This window comes from Callospermophilus lateralis, chromosome 2, assembly GCF_048772815.1.
Source record: "Callospermophilus lateralis isolate mCalLat2 chromosome 2, mCalLat2.hap1, whole genome shotgun sequence".
NCBI classification, from domain to species: domain Eukaryota; kingdom Metazoa; phylum Chordata; class Mammalia; order Rodentia; family Sciuridae; genus Callospermophilus; species Callospermophilus lateralis.
The window spans coordinates 198,280,269-198,295,342 of NC_135306.1; the positions used below are offsets into that span (position 1 = coordinate 198,280,269).

At 36.3% G+C, this 15,074-nt stretch overlaps 1 protein-coding gene and 1 pseudogene across 1 annotated transcript; both read right to left on the reverse strand.

Annotated features, from left to right (window-relative positions):
- Nucleotides 1-4,868: 4,868 nt before the first annotated feature.
- LOC143390528 (olfactory receptor 5B2-like) lies at nt 4,869-5,801 on the reverse strand. Its single transcript, XM_076842901.2, has one exon. It carries the CDS (start codon nt 5,796-5,798, stop codon nt 4,869-4,871), a length of 930 nt encoding a protein of 309 aa, XP_076699016.2. The 5' UTR covers nt 5,799-5,801.
- Nucleotides 5,802-13,205: 7,404 nt separating this feature from the next.
- LOC143391835 (large ribosomal subunit protein uL30-like 1 pseudogene) lies at nt 13,206-13,998 on the reverse strand (annotated as a pseudogene).
- Nucleotides 13,999-15,074: the final 1,076 nt, after the last annotated feature.

A 15,074-nucleotide genomic window follows, 5' to 3' on the forward strand; every position in this document is an offset into this window, starting at 1 on the left:
GCCGCATATCAGAGAAAACATTTGGACTTTGTTTTGGGGGGGATTGGCTTATTTCACTTAGCATGCTATTCTCCAGCTCAATCCATTTACCAGCCATGCCATTATTTCATACTTCTTTCAGGCTGAGTAATATTCCCTTGTGTACATAAATCACATGAGAGATTCTCTATTTAGAAGATTCAAAAATTTTCACCAGGAAACTTCTAGAACTAGTAAATTCAGCAAAGTTGCAGGATATAAAATCAACGCCCATAAATAAAACACATTTCTATACATTAGTGAATATCAATCTTCAACTCTACTGGTCTTCCTTCTACATATTTATAGGTGTTTTTTTAAATTAGTGCCTTTTACTTTCACAAATGTGAAACTCTCTGTGGTATATTCATATACGTACATAGGATTGCTGGGTCTGCGTCCTTACACTCTCCTCCCTTGTCTCTTCCCTCCTGCCTTTTCCCATCTCTCAACCCTCCCCTGGATCCCCTTCCTCAGCTCCACTGGTGTTCCTTCTATTTTCATGGGAGTCCCTTGCCCTTTTCCCTTTATTTTGGTCTAGTTCCTTATATACTGGAGAAAAAAATGACCCTTGACTGACTTTCTTTTTTTTTCCAGACAATCTTAGTTGTCTTTTATTGATTTACATTTACAAAATAATTTTAAGCAAACCTAATAGTTACATTTATGTGAGTTATAAAACTATAAATCTAACAAAAAATCATATGTTCATGTTTCTTAAATATCAGACCATTTCATTAAAAATGTGATATAATTTCACTGTAGTTCAGAAGAATGCAATATATTGTGGAATCTAGAACCAGTGGAGTCCTGTACTTCTTCTTATTGGGAGACTGTAGTTGACACATAATACTGGGGTTCATTTTGACACAATCATACCAGCATGGAATATGATTTGCTTCAATTCAGTCCCCACTATTTTCACTTTCTCTCTTCTCTTCTCAATATAGTAAATAATATAGAACATATATAATAATATATAAATAATATAGACATATAATAAAAATTATAGAACACTGGAGTGAGATGGAATCTCAGTGTAGTTTTAATTTGCGTTTCTCTAATTGCTGGTGATGTTGGACATTTTTTCATATATTTGTTGATCATTCGTGTTTCTTCTTTTTGAGAAAAGTCTATTCAATTCCTTTGCTTATTTATTGGTTGGGTTATATGTTTTTTGGGGGGTTAAGCTTTTTGTGTTCTTTGTATATCCTGTAAATCAACACCCTCTCTAAGGTGCAGGTGGCACAGATTATCTCTGATTGTGTAGACTCTTCATGCACTTGATTGCATCTTTTGCTGTGAAGAAGCTTTTTAGTTTGAAGCCATCCCATTTATTAATTTATTATTTTATCTTTTGCTTTAAGAGTCTTATTCAGGAAGTCATTTTCTGTGTCATATGTTGAAGCATTGGGCCTAGCTTTTGATCTAATAGGTGCTGTATTTCTGGTCTAATTCCTAGTCTAACTCACTAATGCCTAGTGACCCCACCATTATGCCCAATCACAATAATGGTATCCTAATTAGTATAAGATATTTCCCATACTTATATAATTTTATCAAAGTGGATTCTACTGTCATACATAACAAGAAGAACTAATAAAACAAAAAAAATTAGAACTTTGGGGTATAGAAATTGAAGACATCCTTGGAGGATGGAAAAATACTTCTCATATTCTTGAACAGACAGAATTAATTATTTTTTAATGGCATAAATTAAAAGTGATACATAGATTCAATGCAAATCTCCATCAAAATACCAATGTCGTTCTTCAGATTAAGGAAAAAAAGAGTCCTATCACACAGAAGAATCAAAGACTCAGCAAAGCAATCCTGAGCAATATGAACCAGACTTCACAAGACTTCACCTTGAGCTATACTGCAGAGCTGTAAAACCAAACCAACATGGTACTGGCATTTCAGCAAACATGAAGACCAATGGAGTAGAGAACACAGAGACAAAGCCTCACAGATATGTTAGTCAGGATTTTTAGCCCCCCATTCCCTCCTGACCTGCAGGAGAGATGGGGGGAGCACGCCCCAACCGGTACAGGCCAAGAAAGGTAAAGGTCGACTGGCCGCCATACCCAGCCCTCCCTCGCCAGAGGACAATCAGACGTGAGGGCAGAAGGGTTCTGAGCCTATCCTAGAGGTGGTCTGATTCTTCATCACAGCCCACATCAATGCCTTCTGGCTAATTGCTAGGTGCTATCTTAGCTACCTTTGACCCCAGGACTGGGAAGCAGGAAGCAGCCAGCAAGTTAAGTTTCCTCTTTTCTGATGCAACATGCCCCACGTTACATCATGCCCCACAATGTTCACTTTGTCACTGATAATGTTGCCAAGAACATAAGGTGGAGAAAAACCATCTTTTTAACAAATGGTGCTGGGAAAACTGGATAGCTATTTGTGGAAGAATGAAGCTGGGAAGCTAAATTCCTATCACCCTGCAGTAAAGTCAACGCAAAGTGTGTGAAAGACCTGGTCACAGATACCACAAAACAGAGGTTCCACGCTGCAACATAGAGGCACAGTAATCATCCTCATCTTCACCTTCATTAGTAAGACACCCAAAGAATAAGAACAAAACCAAGAACCAATGAGTGTGATAACATCCAAATGGAAAGCTGCCTATCTCTTGAGTTGTTTTTGTGTTTCCATACCTTTGCTTTCTAAACTGTATTTTGAAAGTTTAAAAATCTAACTTGTATATGTTAATTCTAAATTTAGTTTCATCTAGTTTAATATTTATGCTTTCCATCAAGGTATTTTATATAATTGTTAATATGCATATATTAGTTCATGATTTCTCATTTATAACCTTTTAATATATCATGTTTCATGTTGTTCACTAAGAATATATATAAACATATATATATTTATATATATACATATATATTTATGTGTATATATATGTACATATATACATACATATATATATTTATGTGCTATATATATATTTATGTGTATATATGTACATATATATACACATATATATTTATGTTAGCTTATATATATATATATATATTTTTTGGTTGTACTAAGGATTGAACATAAGTGTGCTCTAACACTGAGAAACATTGAAATCAGAGGCACTTGACCAGTGAGCCACATCCTGAGCCCTATTTTGTATTTTATTTAGAGACAGGGTCTTACTGAATTGCTTAGTGCCTCACTTTCGCTGAGGCTGGCTTTGAACTTGCAATCCTCCTGTCTCAGCCTACTAAGCTGTTGGGATTACAGAAGTGCACCACTATGCCTGGCTTATTATTATTTTTTGAGACAGGATTTCATTAAGGTGCTGAGGCAGATCTCAAGTTTGCAATCCTCCTGCTTCAGCCTCCTGAGTCTCTGGGATTATAGACATGTGACACCACACCTGGCAATAACAATATATTTTGTTCCCTTTATTTTCACAATTTAAGTAAAATTATGTTTTAACCAGCCTTTTCACTGCTGTGACTGAAAGACATGATAAGAACAATTGCAGTGGAGGAAACATTTATTTGAGGGCTCATGGTTTTAGAGGTATAAGTCCATAGAAGGCTGACTTCATTCCTCTGAGCTCCAGGTGAGTCAGAACATCATGGAAGAAGAATGTGGTAAAGGGATGCAGCTCACATGATGATCAGAAGAGCAGAGAGAAACAGAGACTCCACTTGCTGGATACAAAATCTATGCCCCAAAAGCATACCCCCAGTGACCCATCTCTTCCAGCCACATGCTACCCACCTTCAGTTCTCACTCAGTTAATCCCATCAGGGAATCAATTCACCGATTGGGTCAAGGCTGTCATGACCCAATAATTTCTCCTCTAAAACTTATTGCATTGTCTCACACATGAGTTTTGGGGGGTATACCTCACATCCATCCCATAGCAACTTAAAACTCACATAGCATGCTCTAGAATTCACAGTCTTTACCATTGTGTCTGTTAATTTTTTTGTAGCAAATCCACTAGGATAAAGTACATCCAGAAAGCTGGTAAAACCAAAGGTCGAATACTTTTCCTGATATGTGGAAGCTAAACCACAGTAAAGGCAGGGGGGTGAAAAGGAAAAGTTCAGTAGGATTAGACAAAGGAAAATGAAAGGAAGGGAGTGGTATAAGAATACCAAAGATAGTAAAATAAATCTAACATTGTTTTCTTATGTACACATATGAAAATACCTAAGTGCATCCCACCATCATGGTAATACAGCCAAAGAAAGTGACACCAGAATGTCAGAAACATCTGCACACCTGTGTCCATTGCAGCACAATTCACAACAGCCAAGAAACGGAAACAAAGTGCCCATCAACTGATGAAAAGCCAACGAAATGTGACATACATACACAATGGAACACAATACATTCATAAAAAAAAAAACACGTTTCTGTAATTTGCAGCAATATGGATGGAATTGTAGATAATTATGGTAAGTCAAATAGGCAAAGGCACAGAAAGAGAAATATCACTGGAGACACTTATATTCATATTAGTATATTTATGAATATGGTCATAACCCAAGTTTGTTCTTGTTTTACATGTGTGCTTTTTACTGGTGTGTGCTAGAGAAAATGTATATAGATCAAGTGACTCAATCAAATATCCTTAATGAGTTTTTTTTTTTTTTGATAAGCCAGAACCAAAACAACTTGTGACTCCTCTCATCATTGTTGTACAGATATTGTATTTCTGGATATGTTTCCTTGTTTCTACACAATAAACTGACTTTTGAGGAGGTAAATATTTGACTTTAGAAACTTGACTTCCATACGCACTTTAATATGTGATTCAGCACATGGAGAAGAATCTGAGAAGCATGACATTAAGTTATTGTGCATCCTACAATTTTAAAATCCAAATTTTAGGAACACTTTCCTTCTAAAACTATCTTTTTGAATGCGCTCTTGACCTCTTTGTTCCTCAGGCTGTAGACCACGGGGTTCAGCATGGGGATGACCATAGTGTAGAACACAGCAGCAAATTTGTCTGTGTCCATGGAGTGACTGGAGCTGGGCTGTAAGTACATAAAGATAATTGTCCTACAGAAAATGGAGACAGCCGTGAGGTGGGAGGCACAGGTGGACAGAGCTTTCTGGTATCCTGCAACCGAGTGCATCTTTAGGATGGTGATAAATATGAATAGGTAGGATACGAAGATAACCAAAAGAGCAAAAAAGATATTCAAGCTGGCTACATAAAAAAGAACCAGCTCATTGTCGTGCCTATCAGAGCAAGAGAGAGCCATCATTGCTGGAACATCACAGAAAAAGTGATGGACCATGTTGGACTTACAGAAGGAGAGACTGAATATTTCTCCAACATAGATGGAGCCATTCAGGAGACCACAGACATGACAGCCTATGACCATACAGGCACACACACCTGTAGTCATGGTGGTAGAGTAATGTAGGGGTTTGCACACAGCTGTGAAACGGTCATAAGCCATGGATGCCAAGAGGAAATTTTCCACAGTGGCAAAGGCTATAAAAATGAACATCTGAGCAGCACAGGCATTGTAGGAGATGAGCTTGTCTCCTAGAAGGAGCCCAGCCACGGCTGTGGGAGTGACAGCAGAAGAGTAGCCAAAATCCGCCAGAGACAAGCTACCAAGAAAAAAGTACATGGGAGTGTGGAGACGGGAGTCAGTGAGAATGAGAACAATCATCCCAAGGTTTCCAAGAACATTAATGAAGTAGATAAGTGTGATCATGATAAAGAGGGCCACTTGTAGTCCTGGGGCATTGGTGAGTCCTAGTAGGATGAACTCTGTCACTTCTGTCCTGTTCTGCATCCATGTTATTCGGGAATCAGGAGATGCTCTTTAGCAAGGAGAAATGAAGGACAAGAGTGTCAATAGGTGTTATGAAATAGATATTTTCCCCAAAATAAAAGATTTATACAACAGGTGAATTATTTTATTATCGCAATAATGTAGATTTTAAGCTCAAGAATGTGTAAATATGAGCTTAACCACAGAAGTTAGTGCATTAATTATTTTTGGAGATACAAACTTCTGAATTTGAAAATTCAATCCAAGTCAAACAGTATTTGTTAAATTTTATGTAATTTAAATTAATATTTGACAAATTTTATGAACATACAACAACACATGTTGATAAACATGTATATAATTATATGTGTGTATAATTATATCATATGTTATTGTGTGTGTATATATATATACATATATATCCTACATCACACACAAAAAATGAAGAAAGTGATGGTATCTAATTCAAAATATTATTGTGAGAATTTAATGTGAAAATACACAGAAAATAACATCTAAATTCCTGGTGATTAAGACCTTGTAAGTGTTAGCTATAATGATATTATCCAAATGCAATGATGGACTGTATTGGCATTGGCTTAGAAGTAGGTGGCTGTATGCCAAGCTTCAGGGGTGGGTGATCTTAGTTTAGCAAAATAATGATAATTTCCAAGTATCATGAAACTCAACTGATATAAACTTTGACACATACACATCCCAGATCTATTTCAGTTTTAAAGAAAAACATTCAAAACCCATTTCTGTGGTCAGTAAGTCATAGTGAGTATAGCTGTCCTACTATTTTGCTAGAGTTACAGTTTTTTTAACTAAGTTTCATTGAAAATAGAAGCTTACTTACCTCCTTGGAAACATAACAATCTTGAACAGGAAGCTTGAAATCTGAAATTCAACCATAGATTAATGTTTCCATTATGTTAGAGAAGTTGTCTGTCTCCCGTAGTAGTTAATGGTCCCAACCTGTCTCAGGCAGGAAGGAAACCATCAAAACAGTCCTATTCTCAGGGATTCAAGTCCTGAGTCTTTCATGCATTCTTCTTGGTCTTTGGAGGAGTTAACTAACCTCCTTCTCAATTGTAAAATAAACACAGCAAAACTATCTATTCCACAATATTTGCAGAATTGTGCTCTTAAATAGCAAATAAGGGAATGGCCATGAAACAACAAGCTAACAGGGGGTTATCATTTTCAAGTCACCTAATATAAATTTTATTTTCAGGTATTCCTTTAGCCATGTTGCAGGCTCAGAGAGAATCCCCAAATCAAGAGAATTCCTGTGTGCACAAGGAACTATCAAATATAAGATAAACAAAGGATGGTGGAAGGGAGCAGAATTGAAATCTTGTCCCTCTGAAATAAAGTAACCTGGAGTCATGTTGATTTTCAGAAGCTGATACAGAGGGACCAGGAGTAAATTATAAAGACATGGATGTCTCAGAGGATGCCCCTCAGGGAGCATCTGTAACTCTTCTTTCCTCTTTCCTAAGGAAGAAACAATTCAACTGCCTGTGGGGACCAATTTGGAAATTTTGAGCATGCACAAGTGTTTTGTATCACATGTTAATGTATCAATAACAGTGATAGGCACACTTTTTAGCATACAGTTTTGACTTTTCGTTAAATACATATCTATGCAACCATTACCAAAATCACTTGAACTAATTTTCCAAGCTTGGTGGCCAACCTCCTCTTTTACCCAGTGTCCTGGAAACCACTCAATAGATTTTTCCATCTAATTTTTCTTTTGCAAGAATTGTCTTTCACTAGAACACGTGGGTTTTGATTCTGGCATCTTTCACTTAGCAGAAATTCATCTGGAGGTCCATGTGTGTTGTTAACTGTATCTTTAATGGAACTTTTGATTTTGTGGACTTATGTTTCATAAGATCCACTGTACACATTGTCTTTGTCATTTCCTAGTGCAGGACCAATTTTGTTGACTCTGGTATTTTGGTGATTATAAATAAGGTTGGTATGAACATTGGGTGACCTTTCTTGTTCAAGCAGAGGCTTTCATTTCATTAGGGCAGATACCCAGGAATTGTATCACTTTATCATATGGTACATATATTTAATTGAACTGTTTGATGTATCAATGTTCATATAAATAAAAGATGGTCAAAGCGAGGAGAATTGAATTCTAGTCTCTCTGAAATGAAGTCACTTGGAGTCATGTTAAATTTCAGAAGCTAATACATAGGGACTAAGAATGTTTACAGAAAACCCCAAACAGTTTATAGAAGTGGTTCTATCAGTTGTAATTCCCAAGAGTAGTTCTTTCTAATTTCATTGTATCTTTTTTTGCGCTCAATTTGGTTTTTATTTTACTAAAAGAAATTAATTTCCTATTTGCGGCTTCTGAAAGATGGCTCAAGTTTTCCCAGCAAAATCTTTATTTTGTGTCAAGTTATTTTTTAATGTTTCTTTTTATTTTTTAACTGAGAGATCATAGATGAATATCTTTTGGTATATATAGTGTGATTTTTATATCTTGACCTTGTTTCTCAATCTTAGAACACAAGTTATCCATCATTTAAAATATTATTATTTCTTTGTGATGGCAATATGCAAAGTCTTTTCTTCTATTTTTTGTATTTTTAATTTGTTCTAATTAGTTATACCTGACAGTTGAACACACTATCATACATCATACATAAATGAAGTATAATTTCTCATTCTTGTGGTTGTATATGTTATAGAATCATACTAGTCATGTAGTCATATATGAATATAAAGTAATGATGTCTGTTTCATTCTACTGTGCTTCCCACCTCTATATACCCTCCCCTCCCTTCCCTTACCTCTACTTAATCTAAAGTAACTCTATTCTCTAGACCCCATTGCTGTGAATTAGCATCTGCATAGCAGAGAAACATTTGGGGTTTTATTTTTGGGGGGATTGGCTTATTTCACTTAGCATGATATTTCTCAGCTCCATGCATTTATAGGCAAATGCCATCATTGCATTTTTCTTTAAGGTGAGTAATATTCCATGACATATATACACCACATCATGTGATTCTTTATTTAGAAGATCCAAAAATTCCACCCAAAACTTCTATAACTAATAAATGAATTCAGCAAAGTAGCAGGATATAAAATCAACACCTATGAATAAAACCCATTCTTATTCATCAATAATGAATCTACTGAAAGAGAAATTTGGAAAATGATTCCATTCACAATAGCCTCAAAGAAAATAAAATACTCAGGAATAAATCTAACAGAAGAGATGAAAGACCTCTACAATGAAATCTTCTAGATATTTTTAATGATATAATATTGTTACTTATTAGCTCTAATTATCCCCAGGGTAATGCATTTTCCATTTTTCTCAAAGATATCTCAAGAGTCTTTTCATCAAAATATAAAATCACACAGACTTACCCTATCATCCCATTCGAGATCTGGGAGTGTTTTTATTTTATTATATACTTTTACCAGATAGAAAATTGATCCATTTTCTCTTTTACAGTGTACTCTGAGCCTTTAATTCCAGGCATGTGCCATGGTTACATGTTTGTCCTGTTTGTTAGATTGCCTGAATTCATACCAAGTAATTCAACTTTATCAAATTTCAGTGTCTTATCGGTAATGAAACTTATAATGTCAGATCTCATAGGATGGTTAAGAAGATTATCAGATCACATATATATCAACTACAGAACAATTTCTTACATGTATCAGGTGTTCCATAAATTTCAATATATTAATATTTTATTGTTTATAAAAATTGAGGTAGCAGGGGTCATAAAAATAGTGTTGCCCAAGACTTTCAGCTACCTCTCTGCATATTCTTGCCCTCTGCAGTATGACAGAGACAGGTACTAGCTGTAGAAAATAAACTGTAGGAGGGCTTTGTCTGTGTCATTTCTGGGTAGGTTGGAGCACATGCATTACCTCCAGGTGTCTCTCTTCTGTCATGGATATTGAAAAGGCTTCATAGTCCAGCAGGTGTAATTGCAGATGATGAAGCCCTTATCAGCCAATGTCTTTGAATGACTACATAGGGAGAGCCTTTATTTCACTACAAAACCTGTGTTCAAATTCTAATAAATTTTTTTTCCATCAGTGGAAAAGTTAACAATAAAATTCACATGCAATGGCCAAGGATCCTGAAGAACCAAAATAATCTTGAAAAAGATTTCTTGATTTCAAAGCTGAATACAAATAAAAACAAATTAAAGCAATTTAGTATTGTCTTAAGAATATAGGTCTAAGTCAATGAAATACAATTGATGCGACTGTGGACAATTAATTTTTTTATATGGCTGGATTTCTATTTAATAGGAAAAGAATAATTTTCAACAAATAGTTCTGGGGCAACTGGATAGTTGTGTACAAAAGAATGAAGTTGGTTATTGTATATTGAATATTTCACAAGAGAGTAGACTTTGAGTAGCCTTAACACACACACAAAGGAAAAATGACAGTATCAGATGATGAATAGGTTAATTTTCTTGATTATAGTAATCACTTCACAATGTGCTTATACATTGTGCATATAAATCACATTGTATGATGATATCATATACATCATATTATATACCTTAATGAAATAAAAAGTGAAGCTTCATTCTTACTTTATATCATTTACCAAAATCAATTCAAAATGAACAAAACTTATATTTGAAAGCCACAGACCTAAAACACAAAATTTTGGTAAATATTCTAGACTTTAGGCTTGGCAATGATTTCTTGTGTATGACACCAAAACCCAAAAGAAAAAAATACATAAATTTAACTTCAACATTACATGTTTGTGCCTCAAAGTGTACTATCAAAAATGTGAAGATGAAACTATGGAATAGTAAAAGAGATATTTTTAAATCATACATCTAATAAGGGTTTATCATAGAGAATATATAAAGGATTTATACACCTCAGCAGCAGCAATGACAAAAGAAACTTCAATTTAAAAAATGGTCAAAGCACTTAAATAGACATTTTTGCAAAGATTTAAAAAAGACCAATAAGTACTAGAAAAGATTTTCAAAATCATTGGTCAAGAGGTAAATGCAAATCAAAACTACAGTCTGATACCTCTTCACACCCATTAGAATAACTATTTATATGTATAAGCCCCAACAGAACAGAAACTAAAAAGTGTTGGCAAGAATGTAGAGAAATTAAAATACTTTGACATTACGGATGGAAATACAAAATTTTCCCATTGCTTTGGAAAACAGGATTGACTGTAATAGTCTTCAAAACAAACAGAATTACCACATTCATGAGCCATTCTACCCCTAATTATATATCCCCAAAATGGGAGCAAATTCATAAACAATATTTGTATGTAAATGTTCATAGCAACATTGTTAACTATTTCCAAAATATAAAATGACCCAAACATCCATCAAGTAAGAATACATGTAGGAAATGCATCACAACACAAATCAAAAGAAATCAGAGCAATTTGGTATTGCTTTAAGACTAGAGATATAGTAATGAAACATATTAAAAGTCCAGAAACACACACATTTATCTATGGACTATTGATTTTTCCTAAGTGTGGCATGTTTCAAGAATGGGAAAGGAACAGGAACCCAATACAATGGAACATTGATACCCACTATAATACAGATGAACCCTGAAAGCATTATGCATGGCTGTGATATTGGCTCAGGGGTACAGCACTTGCCTAGCATGTGTGAGGCCTTGGGTTTGACCCTCAGTATGACTAAATAAATAAATAATAGAAAAAAATGGAAGAAAACATTGTGTTAAGTAAATGACATAAAAGTTTACATACTGTATGATTTCTTATATATGGCATATCCAAAATAAGTAAATCCATGGAGATTGAAAGTAGAGTATTTGTTCACAAGATTAGGAGGAAGAGGGAGCGAGAAGGTATGATATCTTTGTGAGTAAAAAAAAAACTTTTGAAATTAGAAACATGTGATTGTTAAAGGACATTATGAATGCAACACAAACTACTAAGTTGCAAACTAGTAAATTTTATTTTATGTAAATTCCATATAGGCCATTGCAGTCAAAAGGTAACTTTCTAAAGTGGCAAAGAGTACAAAAAAGAACATCTGAGCAGCAAAAGCATTGCAAGAGATGACCTTGTCAAGAGAAGATTATGGAGAGGGGAAGCTGCAGTTAGGGGTGCTGGTCAGTAACCCAGGAGGATAAACTCACTCATTTCTGTGTTATTGTGCATGGATGGTATGTTAGAACCACCAGGTGCTGTGTAGCAAGAGGAAAATTTTGATTTTGAAGAGAAAAACTCATTTGAACAGAAATGGAAAAGTGTAAGCATCACTTTTTATGATAATCATATTTTCAGTATTCTCTGCACTTTAGTAAAAGCATTATCCTTTCAGCAGGAAAGGACATGATTTTTATTTTGGCATGTTTCTCCTGCCTACAGTTGCTGAATCACTCAAAATACTCCATTTAGGAAAGGCCAGGGTGTGTACTTGAAGTTTCAGCAATTCACTTGGGTAAATGATGGCCAAAAGGGCTCTAGTTAGAGTTTTCTCTCTTTAAAATAATGTCACGTGGGACGATGACATGATTTCAGAGCCGAATGGATACAGCTAGGAAAGTTTTTGCAACCATGGTCTTCTCTGGGGGAGACTCCCTTTTTAACATCTTCATCTCCTTATCATTACTTATATGTTTGAAGCTTTTGAGCTCTTCTAGTTCTTGGTGGGACACTTGATGGGTTATTGTGAACTACACTCATGTCACAGTTCTGTAGTACATTAGACCTTATGACTTCTGCTTAACGTGTCTTGGCAATACTGATGCTCAAAATCATCAAACCCAACTGAAAGACACTAAATAAAATCTAAATTAGGAAAGACACCTTTTGTTCATGACTCAAAGTCCTAAAGTTGGAAATACTCTTCAATGTGTCTTCAGTGTCGATGTCTTCTCTTTCCACCCTCAGCTGGCTTTGCAGAATATAATAAACTTATCATAAAATCCATATTGTAAAATTGGGGTTACAGGTGTGCTCCTCTGTGTCTGAACACTTTTTTTGTTTGTTTTTGGGCTTTTCTTCTTAAGTGTTTCAAGTCTTTTTAAAACAAGCCTCTTGGAAACTCTAGATTCAAGTATACTCCTGGACTTGGTCACAGTTGCAAGGGTCTTAGGGAGCATTATATATGTGCTTGGGTTATTTATTCACCAACTTTAAACCCCAGGACCAAAGAGGTGAGAAAGCAGGACTCCTTTCTCTATGTTGATTGTAGAGGCAAAGGTGGTCAATATGGAAAGCAATGGAATTTTCCTTGGAACTGAGCTGTGATGAGAGGCGCCTACCACGATCATAACCTACCGTTTTTTCCCCAATCCCTTCCTTCCAGTTTCTACAGGCAGAAAATAATCTTCTCTGAAGACACTTGATAATAGTCCCATCAAATGAAAATACATCCTTCCAATGCACTGCTTTCAGATATTCTGGGTTTGGTTTAGCTGGTGGATATGCTGATTGATGCCTTCACCCCAATATCCAGGCAAGCCCATCTTCTTAAGGAAGCCCACTCTATTTTTGGTAGCATCATGGACCCCAGAGAGGTGGAAAGGACCCAAGAACATAGTGATCTCCCAGAAATACTCCTCCAGGAAAGCAATTTCATGAATGAGGTCTTCCAGACAAATGACATCAAATCCCGGGTGCCCCTCAGTCACTGTGCTGTCTCTCAGCGAGATGTTTGTCCATGTTTTGTCTTTGCTTGTCCTTGTTCAAGATGAATTCCAGGGCAGATCTCAGACCAGATCTCAGATTTGGAAATCCCCAGGTCACATAAGGTTCTACTATACTTAGCATTTTTAGGCTTTGAGAGGTGACTTTAAGAAAGACACCACTAAAGATTTCCTTCAGATGAAGTCTTGCAATGGTCTTCTGCACCAGTAAACTCACCCCATCAATCCTTTGGATGCATACAACAAAGGCCAACAAGTATCTATTAGGTATTTCCAAAGCACGAGATTTCACTTCTAGTCATGTGATATGTGCTTGGTGGCATTTCTGACACCAGGAATCATGTAGGAATGATTCCAGTCACTTAAATCTGAAGCCTTTTCCTTTTCTCTCCTTCTTTACCCAAAGTGCCTACTTTGCCTGGGTAGCTTTAAGGGCCTGCTAAGTGTTCGTCTTTTTCAGGAGATTTTCTGGAACCAGGGAGATCTTTTTACTTCGCTTTTCCTCCATCATCTTCCCAGGGCTGTGATTACTGCTCATGTGCCCTGAACACTTTTTTAAAGGCTTACTTTTCTTTTCTTTTTTTTTTAGGAAGGGCAGCAAAATAGAAGAGACATTATGATTGCTGTATGTATATAGGTGACTCTATGACCAGTTCTGCAATCTATACAATCAGAAAAATGAGAAATTATACCCCAATGACTCAAATGTATGAATTGCCAAGATCATTGTAATGTCATGTGTAGCTAATAAAAAAATTACATAGGAAAAAAGGCTTATTTTTTTAATGTAAAAAAGCCATCGAGGAGTCTTCTAAAGGCACAAAAATGTATTGGCTCATTGCCATATGAAGTAGACTATGATCCAAGTACTTCCCATAGGGGGAAAAAAAAACCAAATTGGAAAATGGGAAGGGTCAAGAGAAATGGAAGATGGTCAAGTAGAGGACAGCTGCATTCCAAGTTTTTCTGCACCTCAGGACCAAAGTAGGAAGGTGCAATTTTTCAACGAGATGATTGAAAGATGGATTTTACTACAATTCAATATTGGACATTCCAAGTGGCTTAGGGACTCAGATTTGGGTACAATAAACAAAAAAAGAAATAATACATGAGAGCCATCCCAGATGCCACATTAGTACTGAACAGTGGATGTTCACCACACACAGAGGGAGGGAGAATACAGATTCCGAATGGAAAAACTTGAGAAAAAATATGCTGTGTAGTCTTAGCTGATTCAGAGGCTTTGCTGTGCACTGGTGCTTGAAAAGGACAATTTGTATCCCTACTCCCTTCATGGAGCTGAGGTGGGAGCCATCTTAGGGCAAGTGGGCCACAGAGGTGGCTCTGGGAGATGGGAGATCAGAGAAAACACTGCTATGAATCCAACCAGGTGACTATCACATGACCTAGGGTGTGCCTAGTGGGATGTGAGTGAAACAGGCACCGAGTGGACTCTACCCACTGGGATGTGAGTTGGAAGAGGGAAGGGAGCTTGATTCACTTCCCCTTTGAGTCTGCAGCTCACACAAGCAGCTGAAGCAGGCCAGAGGCTGAGTGGGCAGGATGATACACTCAGGGACTGAGCCAGGAAAGGGTGTGCTTGTGGGCAGCAGT